This window comes from Rosa chinensis, chromosome 2 (genome assembly GCF_002994745.2).
Source record: "Rosa chinensis cultivar Old Blush chromosome 2, RchiOBHm-V2, whole genome shotgun sequence".
In the NCBI taxonomy this organism is placed as follows: domain Eukaryota; kingdom Viridiplantae; phylum Streptophyta; class Magnoliopsida; order Rosales; family Rosaceae; genus Rosa; species Rosa chinensis.
In genome coordinates, this window is record NC_037089.1 from 67,844,502 (window position 1) to 67,855,547 (window position 11,046).

The window sequence follows — 11,046 nt, forward strand, 5'->3', positions numbered from 1 at the left end:
ATGGCGAAGAAATTGGAGAGAGACCCGCTCTGATACCATGTTAAACAGCGACAAGCGTGACCTGTGGCCCACCATTGTATCGATACTGTCCCAACTTAACCACATGTTAGGTGTTGGGTTTTAATCACAAAAGGCCTCGGTACAATTGGGTGAGATCCACCCACTTATAAGTTATATTTTATTTATCACTTTTCCAATGTAGGATCTTTCCTCTCCAACAAATGAGTCATTGTCAATCTCCACTAGATGCAAGGTTCGACTGGCATACATATATATTCTCAAGATAGATATTCTCAAACACTTTTGAAAAAATGAAGGAAAAAAAAATCTTTTCACCTTAAAACTCCATCCTAATATTCTCAAAAAACCGAAACTTGAATTCCAAGTAACAAAATCTGACACCAAACTTTAAATAATTAATTTTGAATTTAGATGAAACTCCATCCTAATATTCTCAAAATACCAAAACTTGAATTCCAAGTAACAAAATCAGACACCAAACCTTAAATCTTTAATTTTACTTTGGTCATAAGCACATACAATACAAATAAGGGGCCGTGACCACTTACCCAATTTTAACCAAAAAATTGCCCACTTGCTCCACCAAGAGTTTTTTGACCCCATTTACCCAATCTAACTTCTACTGACATAATTACCCTCATTTTAATCTCTCTCTCTCCCCCCCCTCACCGATCTCTCTCTCTCTCTCTCTCTCTCATTGAACTCCGTCACGCTCGACAAATCCGGCGACCCAGACCGCAACGACTTCTCTCTCTCTCTCACTGATGCTCAACCCAGACCTCCGGCGACCCAAGCTTCTGACGAATCAGATCGTCGATCTTCCAGTGCCTCTGGAGCATCTCCACTGGTTGTACATGTCCAGGTTCATCGGGTTGTCAGAGACCCGAACCGTCGGGACAAACTGCTCCTCCTCGCCGGACATGTTGGGTGCTATGGTCGTTCTCCTCCTCGCCGTGGACGACGTCAATCCGCGTCAGAGCTTTCTCCAATGACCAGTCGAAAGAGGCATTCAAGCTTCTGGAGAAGCAGTCGACGTGCGCCGCCGATGAGCTCCACCATCAACCTCGCCGGCGCCTTTGTCCCTGGTCCTTCAGATCCGGTGCCCATAGCAATTTCTGGGTGCCAGAAGCATTTTTTTTTTTTTTACACTGTGAACCCCGAGAATGAGGAAGGAATTGCAATGTAACTGTGGGGTTTGTTTGATGGTCTACTGGGGGCAGTAGACACATTATTGGCCCCCAGTAGATTTTGATATGAGGGACATGGATCACTATAGTGTGGTGTTTTGATAAGTTACATGTTGTTGTTTGTGTATTAAAGTCAAATTATCTGTGAATCTTACAAAATGGTGCATTTTTGGTGGTCTATTGGGGGGCAGTAGAGACGTTAGACTTTGTATTGGGGGGCAGTAATATGATTACTGGGGGCAGTAATATGATTATAAATTGATCAATTGTGCCTGTAGTGTATTCATTTTGGTTTTGGGAGTTCATACAATTCATTGGACGGCAATAATATGATTTTTGGAAGGCAATAATATGATTACTGGGGGCAGTAATATGATTACTGGGGGCAGTAATATGATTACTGGGGGGCAATAATAGCCGGATTCTGGTCATCGGTCGCCGGATTTCGGTTACCAGTTTCCGGAATCCGGTCATCGGTCGCCGGAATCAGGTTACCGTTCGCCGGAGACCGCGCCGGTCACTGGTCACCGGAGCACAGCAAGGTGGAAGGTGACTTCTCTCTCTAAGTGAGAAATAAGGAGAGGGCAAAAAAGTCTCAAAAAAAAAGAAAAAAGAATTAATTGGGTAAAGGGGAAATAATCCCTTAGAGTGTTTTGGGTAAATGGGGTTAAAAAACAGTTGGTGGAGCAAGTGGGCAATTTTTAGCCTAAAATCGGGTAAATGATCATTTCCCCTATTTTAATGTAAGAACGTCTCCAATAAGTTCCCTATATCTTGTTTTTTTTTGTATCTATTTTAGGAAAGAAAAAAAAAACATCTTTTTGCTACGACAACTTCCGTACCTATATCCATTTTAGAGAACATGAAGAGAGATAAAGCAAAATTCTCTACAATCCAGTATTACAAAAATAGTTTCATAAAACGTTACAGGACACACCCTAACTTTTGGGAAATTTTCACTATTTTCTCTTTTCTCTTTCAAAGTAAATTTATTTCAAATTTCCAAGCATTAATTATTTAATTACATTTTTGAAAATTTAATAATATTTATATTACTATATTTATAAATTATAGTGAATTTGATAGGGAGGTTGTTGGAATTAAGAAAGAAAAATGGTAGAAATTTTAAATTTTTAGTCCATATAATAAGAATTTTATAGGAAACATGTTGGAGATACTTTAAGAAGTAAAATAGAACGTTTTATGATGCCCGAAATTTCTATGCGTTTTCTTATCATGCAGTGCATTAGGCATCAATTTCTATCCGTTTTCTTCTCATGTAGTGCATTAGGCATACATAGTAAAGAATTTTTTTGTCATGTTTTCTACTTAACTAGATTCAATTTTTTTGGTCTCAATTCATCACATTTGTTAAGGAATCCACCCTAACCAACCAAAGTGGAAACATCTCTATGTTTAGGAAGTCCATTTAACTCTTTATCATATATGTGTAGAATATGGATCTTTCACCCAACATTTTATGAATAACTAGGAAATTTTTCAAAATTTGATATTTCGAATTCAATAATCATACTCTATAAGTAAAACCAACTCACTAACATTTTTCCACTCATTATTCTTTCAAACACAAATTACCAAGGCTCCAATTCTTCTTCCTAGCCATGGCTGCTTCATCCTCACCTCCCCATGTAGTAATCTTCCCATTCACGGCTCAAGGTCACACTCTTCCATTGCTAGACATATCCAAGGCATTATCATTCCGTGGCCTCAAAGTAACCATCATCACGACCCCATTAAACGCACCGTTCATCCACTCCAAAGTCTCAGACCACATCTCATCAATCTCAGTCTCAGTCTCAGTCATCCCATTTCCAATTGTTCCAGACTTGCCCCAAGGCTGTGAAAACACTGCTAATCTTCCTTCGGTTTCGCTAGACATATTAGCTTCCTTCATCACAGCCACCAAAAACATGAAGCAGCATTTTGAAGCTCTTCTTAAGGAGATGGTCGAAACTGGTTCCCGCCCAATTTGTGTAATCTCCGACTTCTTCCTCTATTGGACTCTCGACACGTGTCGCACTTTTGGCATTCCTAGGGTTGTGTCTCATGGAATGGGGGTGTTACCCATGTTGATTCTCAAGCATAATTCCGACATATGCAAAACGTCGTCTGAGTTTGACGTTATAGAGTTACCGAGTTTGACACTTCCATTCACATTGAACGGGTCAGACCTGCCCGTTTGTGACCCTGATGACCCCTTTACCAGGGTCATATTAGAGGTTGAGGAAGCAGACAAGAACAGCTGGGGTGTGATTGTGAATAGCTTTCAAGAGCTTGAAGGTGAGTACGTGACCGCATTGGAAGGTTTGTACTACAAAGAGGCCAGGGCATGGTGTGTGGGGCCAGTTTTGCTCTACGATTATATTCAAGAGCAATCTAGAGCGTCCGATGGTAAGAGTCAATCCTGCGGTCCGTACATCGAGTGGCTGGATAAGCAAGAGGGATCCAGTGTGGTGATCTACGTGTCATTCGGTACACAAGCGCGATTGTCCAACGAACAGATGGACGAGATTGCTTATGGACTAGAGATGGCGAGGCAACGCTTCATTTGGGTCGTTGGATCATTAGGGATGTGGGTTCCAGATGAAGGATGGGTGAGAAGGGTGGAAGGGAGAGGGTTGGTTGTACGTGATTGGGTAGACCAGCGGAGTATCCTAGCGCACCCTAAGGTGGGCGGGTTTGTGAGTCATTGTGGGTGGAACTCGGTGTTGGAGAGCTTGTCAATGGGGGTGCCACTATTAGCTTGGCCACTCGGAGCGGAGCAACCATTGAATGCCAAGTTCGTTGCAATGGGGCTCAAAGCAGGATTGATGGTTTCAGAAGAGCAGGTCAAGACTATTGATAGGCAAGTGATATGTGAAGGAGTGAAGGAGTTGATGGAAGGTAAGAAAGGGAGGAGTACTAGGGAAAGGGCAAGAGAATTGGGGACAATGGCTTGGAATGCTGTCAAGAAAGGTGGTTCGTCTGATGGAAAATTGGATGAATTGATCAATCGACTCATTCACATCAAGAGGGATTAAAGCATCTTGACATTACGTTGACCATTGATATGGTTAACCAAAAGATTCATGCTAAAATGCATTCATCATTCATTGTACTCCTCAAACCAAACCACATAATAAGTCCATGCGGTACACTTATATGAAAAAAGTGCAAGTGCTCCATAGAATTACTATAACTGTCATGATTCAAGGAAGAGTTTCATAATTTGGCCCTAAATATTGACAATGACACCACGAATTCACCACCTTCACTTCTCACAAATTTCGAGCTACATAAGGGGATGCAACATTAAAGGTTAAAATGTATAATCAACTGTCGTTTTGTGGATCTTCTGGATCAAAATCCTTAACCTTCACATCAGCATCTTCTCCGAACTGAATCGAGGTATCAATTTGAGCCAATACATATCTTATGCTGCAAAAAAAAAAAATACAATTTTGCTCTCCATATAAGACCCCAAACAAAAAATAATAATAATAAGACTACTAAAGTCTCACATGGAAACAGCATGAAAAATATCCCTAAATCAAAACTCCATCCACCATTAAAAAATGTAAAACATAACAGAACGCTTATATCCTTGAAACTAATTAGAAAACCAAAAACTTTGAGTGTTCTGCTGCCAATACTAGATTCACTTGATAATTTTTCTCCAATGAAAATAAAGCAAGATAAGATATGAATGACTTGCCCCCCACCAGCCCTTTTTTCGGACTTTGTCTCTAGAAATTACAGAAACCAGAAAACATTTATATCTGGAAATTTGGAGGAAACATTGCATAATGATATCCCCATAGCTTATATAGAAAAATAAACAAAAGGATAATCACAAGATAAGAAGAGACACACATGGATGAGAAGAAATGCAGACAAATAGTGAGAGAGAGAGAGAGAGAGAGAGGTTACCTGCTCTCCTTCCTCAAGTCAAGTGGCACAAAACTCACCATGCTATAATCATCAACCTAACAACCCAAAAATTATAACACGGTAAACTAACATCAATCTAGCACAACTTGCAGAAAAGTAATATAAAATTCATAAGGTGCTTCCACTGAGAAAATAATAGATAAATATAATACAACCAAACACCTTTTTTTTTTTTTTTTTGCTGAAGCATCAAACCATAAAGGAAAATCTTATCAGAGTGGAAGAAAGCTTTGTGGAAAGCTATTCCAATTCTAAAACTTAAGTTATTAGTAGTAAAATAATACTTTCTCCCTAAGTAAACCAGTCGGGTACACCCATAGGAAAACGATAAGAATACAAAACCCCCCATTAACTTTTTTCTTTTCTTTTTAATAAAATTTCAGTCTATGGTTTCATGATCAAATAAAAGAACTGTCTAATATAGATACTGTGCATTTGAATAAGAAACAAGTTAAACAGAACTATTCTCCAAGATAAAAAAGGATTTCACACCAGTTCCATCAAAGACTTGTTAAGCTTTGCAAATTGAGGAGCCATGCGTTTGTTCAACTCTGACAACAAAAATTGGGGCTCTGGATTCAAGAAACTGAAAAGACAAAAGAAACAGAAAGGTTGAGCTATTGAAGTAAGGTAAACAGATGAATACAGTTGCAAGATGATAGAAGTATTAGATCAGTAGGGAATGAAGTAGCTTTACTCTTCAATATCCTTTTTGTTCGTCACAAGGTCCATTTTGGAGAGAATGTTAACATGCGGTAATTCAAGTTGAACCATTGCAGAAAGAGATGCCATGCACCCACTTATAAACTTGGTCACATCGGTCATGAACTGTTACAGCATGTAAGTGTGGAAAATATTGAGAGAGAGAGAGAGAGCCAGTATGCAGGAAAAGAAAATAGTACCCAAGATACTAAGAACTATACAGACCTGTGAATCAAGCAAGTATACGGCACAAACGTTGAAACTCTTGCTCTTTAAATGGTCCACAAAGTTCCGAAGCATAGGCACATGAGAAAAAAGTTCTATTTGGCCTATAACAAAAAAGAAAGTTTGTAATTACTACGTATCACAGAATTTCTTTCTTCAAACAAAACAAACACATGCACATTACTTTGTTATTCTATGCATCACACAATTGCCTTCTAAAAGAGAAGCAGGAGCCTTCACATGACTCCACTTCATCCACAACATGGTATAAGAAATCACATTATCACCTTTTCATCTATATTTTTGAGTTGAATAAGGGGGTTTTGGATAAATGTCGAAACCCTTCAATATGATCTTTATTAATCAAAAGTTAAGGGGTATACATTTACACATTGCAAAAAAAGTGGAAGTTTGTGAGCACAAACTCAATAGACACATTCAGCAGTGTAAAATAAAAGAAAACATAAAAGTGTAAATTCAGTGTTTCAGCAATCAAAGGTTTCTGGCAACCACAACTGAAAATGCTTGTATCTGCAACACTGCAACTAGAATCTATTGCAATCACATGTCGCAGGACTAGTTTTATTTTATTTAAAAGTTAAGAGCATTCTGTAGTTGCTACAAGTACTGTAATATCACCCTAATCTAGAGTATAAACATTAGATATCTAAATCGAGAGAAAGAAACTAAAGATCGAAAGGAAATAAAACTGTTGAGCTACATAGGAACTGCATATAATGTTACTACCCCTGCCGGGTATTACGAAAAGCATATGAACTACCAATAGCCAGTAGTTTGGTATTTTTGTTGCAATGTAACAACTAGCATTGCATACCTAACCTTTCAACAACTGATGCATGATAATGGATACAAAAAACGGAACTTGTATGCTGGTGTGCATACCTGGGCAGTCAAAAACTATGTAGTCATCATCCAGGTAATCCTCCAATCCCTCTGCAAGCCAATCATCCAGATTATCTTCAAGGTGTCTAGTTATCGAGATTAAGGCCAGTCACCTTAGAATTTAGAAGTTTTTTTAAAGAGAAGAGAACACCAGGACAAGTGACATATTTATCAATTGATTTTTTCATGTCTGCAAGCCCTTTATAAATGGCAATTAGTATAAAACCATTAAAAAAAATGTAAATAAAAGGATACTCCATGCAGTACATAAGTCCACCATTGGGACCCAGTCCAAGTTCCTCCATAACATCATCCAAGTTAATAAGCTCCCTGATATCTGCAAGAGGGAAATGAAAACGAAAATAATCTTAAGTGCCCTTATTCCTTCAATGATAGTAGATAAGAGTGAGAGCTAACAAGCAAAATCAACTACTTACCCAAAGCCACAGGGTAGTCAAAATGCTCTGCAGCAGGATCCAAGTTAACAATATGCAGAGTCCTTCCATTATCTAAACAGTGTCGGTGCAAACTGGAGCAATAAGTGGACTGGTTCCAAGAAACAAGTTAACTTGATCAAACCAAGAAACACATAAACTCATTCAAACTAGTAATTGGCACATAATGAGATCGAAAACACTAATCCTACTGATCCTCATGTTACTGATTATGATACACGCATGTAAGTGTGGATATGAATGTGAATGTGCTTTATCTTAAGAGTAAAAAATGGGGTAGTGAAATTACCTTGCCACTGCCTGCAGGGCCAATAACTAGCTGTGCATAACCCATTTTGGGATATCTGGGTTTGCTTTCTTTGCTTGCTAGGCTGCTGATTCAGATAAAGCGATGGAGAAAGTTAAATATTGGGAAAGATGAAAGGGCTCCAACAGCTATATAAGCAGCACACCAAACACCAAAGGCCAACAACCACTTGAGGCTATCCTTCAATCCCATAAAACCCTATGTAAATATAAAGATGACAATTTGTTAGTGGACTAATGAACACAAACCTACTGAAAACCCAGAAAGAGCCTTCACCTGCTTCACTGACACTAAAGGGTCCTGGGGTTTTTGACTAAATTAGCTTCATTTTCTATAGTGGGTCAACACTTGCACTCAATCAAAGGAATTGAAGGAAGACAATCTTGTGGGTATAAAGATGGTTAATTTGGAAGTGTTTTCTTGCAAGGAATTGAAAAGTTCGGAGCTTTACGACTTACAGTTTTGTTCTTCTGTGGCTTTCAGAATCCAGAAATCGGAGCTCTTTGGGGTTTTAGGGTTTCTTACTAGCAATGGCACCCGCGCTTTGCCGCGGGATTTGTTATTGGTAATAGTTTACAATAATGAAAGATATAATTGAAAATGACTATATTCTTGATCAAACTGATAAAATACCGTATATTACATTAATCGGAATAGTATTTGTGTGAAGAGAGACAAACTGTCCCCAACTGAACTGTTCAGAAAATACTTTCATATAATCTGATTCCTTCAGGCGTTTGATTTTCATCACCACAAACTGTTAATATGCATCCTTTAGGACACACTCAGCTTCCTATTTTAACTGTCCAACAGTTACATTCAGCGGCATTATCATTATCTCACCTGGAGGCAACTCTCTCTTGAATTCAACTTCCTTAATCTACTACATAGACCATGTCCAAGTATAATGCAATCTTGACCCCTGACAAAGAGTAATTTATAATCACAGGAACGATAGACTCAAAAAAAAGAAATATCAGGACAACTTTTCTCAAGCAGTTATGAAAAATCGAAGTCTCCTATTTAGGACAGCTGAATAAATAAATCTACTCCAGATAATTACTCATACTAATTAGGACGAACAAAACCTATGAAGCCATCAAAACACGCAAGGCAAGATTGGATCTTTATGGTCAATAGATGATTACACAGATTCGGAAGTAGGAATTTGATCAAAAGGGAAGCACATAAAATAAAATAAAATAAAATAAAAATCAAAGTGTGTATTGATTCATTAATCATAGTAACTTGATTCAATCTCATGACATCTTTCACCAAAATCTAAACAAACAGTACGACAAACGATCCACAGCAATAAAGGTTCAAAGTTGAAGAGATTTTTAATCAAAAGCCAAAACCATACAGAATACAGATGGTATTAAAGAAAGAAATCCTTACGCACTTCTAAATGCTAGCTGAGGTATTCAAAATATGCTAGCTGTCAGTTATTCCAAGTCTAAACTGGTATCCACATCTATAATGAGCAAAGTGAAGGGGCCATATAAAACACTACAGAAATCAAATGTAACTAAACTCGAGCAAACAAAGTCAGAACATATAAAAATGACCATTTCAATCATGAACATAAAACTAATTCAGTTGCTAATTTGTTTCATTCCAATTAAGATTTGGTTGACAAAAAACACTAATGCTTCTTTTGGTAGCTGGTAATCATCAAAGTGGTTAATCCCTCAATTTTTTCACAGGTTATAGAGTTTGCTTAAATCACAAACTGAAGGATTAATGATTCTCTTGACATCACCTTAACTACATATTTAAGCTGATCACTTCTCAATAAAAAGTTAAAAATAAATTTCGAAATCCAAGCACAAAATCATCATTAGCACATAGCAAGCACAAAATGTGAGTTAGAAGGCATGAAAAACAGAACAAACAGTTATAAAAAATGGGAAACATAGAGCTCTCACCTTGAAAACTATATAAATGCAGAATATGATGAGTGATATCTAAGCTGGCTCTCTCTTCTATGAACTAATTACCATCTAAACACTAAAATATCTCTATAAAAGACCCTCGCGGTAATACAATGTTGATGAAAGGAACTCACCCATTTGCAATAGAGTGGTGCAAAATGGCTTTTGAAACAATGGGGCGGTGTTAAAAACTGAGCCTTTTTTGAAAACAGAAAGCATAAGCAGTAAAAACTGTGCCCAGAAGCTAGAGAGAGAGAGAGAGAGCTGTTGTGTGAACCAAATGGTACAAAGAAGCAGTTTGCCAAACTACCCACGATCAATCAAATGCATAAACTTTGACAACTCGGATACCAAACAATCAAACATAATGACTCAAATGAACAAAAATCATCAACCACAGCTATACTATTTGAAGTCTGACGCTAGAGCCCAATCACAACAAACACAATTTTCAGCTAACCAATTAAACAAAAATACATACAATCAAATACCACACCTATTCTATTTGTTTTCAACCCAATCTTCTCATCATAACTCATAAACTCGAACCACTCAAAATGCAAAGCACTGGATAAGAAACAACACCGATTATAATAGCTAGAAAACTGGAAGAAGAAGAAGAAGAAGAAAAAACCAATTCAAGAAAATCAGCTTAGAGTGTGTTGGTACCAAATCGAAATCCCACCAAGCTTTCACGATGGTTGACGTCGATGGAAAAATTTGATCACACAGAACAGCGAAGCTGAAGCTCATAAAAATTCAAAACCGCCGACAACAAAAGACCCAATCAAACCACACAAAAACTAACGAAAGCAACAGCAGCAGAAAAGAGAAAGCTTACGAACCTGCACCCACTCAAGCTACAAATTCGACCTTATCCAAACAAAACCAGATACCATCCTCTCGCTTTCTGCTCAAACACGACACGACAAGACAATCACTTTTCTTTTTCTTCGTTTTGTTTTGTTTTTGGTCTGACCACAACCCTTCTATCGGGGCAAAAACACAGATATGCAAAGGGGGCTTTAGTATTTGCCCAATGCCGACCTGCTATTTAATAAGAAAAATACTACAAACGATGTCGTTTATTCATATTCCCGTGAAACTTCTAATAGCATATTCTTTTTTAATTGTTTTTTTTTTTTGTTACAAAAGGAGCCCACAGAGGCCCCAAAGAAAAACGGAAAAAAAAAAACCAACTAGAGAACAACAGTAGTCACAGTTCTTCTAGGTCTAGAAACACCAGCTAAGTCATCCAAGAAAGCATTCACAGCATGAGTAAGAGGATCCTCAAAGATAATGAGACCAGGAGCATGCTCAGTACTCCTTTTGGCTGGAGCATCAGCTGTCATGTTGCCAAT

The 11,046-nt window shown here is 37.9% G+C and overlaps 2 protein-coding genes across 18 annotated transcripts; one reads left to right on the top strand and one right to left on the bottom strand.

Annotated features, from left to right (window-relative positions):
- The first annotated feature begins 2,830 nt into the window (after positions 1–2,830).
- On the top strand, positions 2,831–4,249 carry LOC112184836 (UDP-glycosyltransferase 73B1). Its single transcript, XM_024323069.1, has one exon. The coding sequence runs from the start codon at positions 2,831–2,833 to the stop codon at positions 4,247–4,249; it is 1,419 nt and encodes a 472-aa protein (XP_024178837.1).
- Positions 4,250–4,368: 119 nt separating this feature from the next.
- LOC112186641 (GPN-loop GTPase 3) lies at positions 4,369–10,701 on the bottom strand. 17 transcript variants are annotated; one of them, XM_024325133.2, is made up of 11 exons: positions 10,531–10,701; positions 8,595–8,673; positions 7,734–7,815; positions 7,427–7,535; positions 7,245–7,326; positions 6,990–7,075; positions 6,087–6,190; positions 5,857–5,987; positions 5,652–5,745; positions 5,139–5,194; positions 4,369–4,646 (listed from the first exon to the last, which is right to left on the bottom strand). In XM_024325133.2, exons 3-11 carry the CDS (start codon positions 7,776–7,778, stop codon positions 4,541–4,543), a joined length of 813 nt encoding a protein of 270 aa, XP_024180901.1. In that variant the 5' UTR covers positions 7,779–7,815; positions 8,595–8,673; positions 10,531–10,701; the 3' UTR covers positions 4,369–4,540. The 17 variants fall into 17 exon arrangements, with proteins under 17 accessions (XP_024180901.1, XP_024180904.1, XP_024180890.1 ...); XM_024325136.2 differs by having other exon boundaries at positions 7,734–7,818; XM_024325122.2 differs by having other exon boundaries at positions 7,734–7,949.
- Positions 10,702–11,046: the final 345 nt, after the last annotated feature.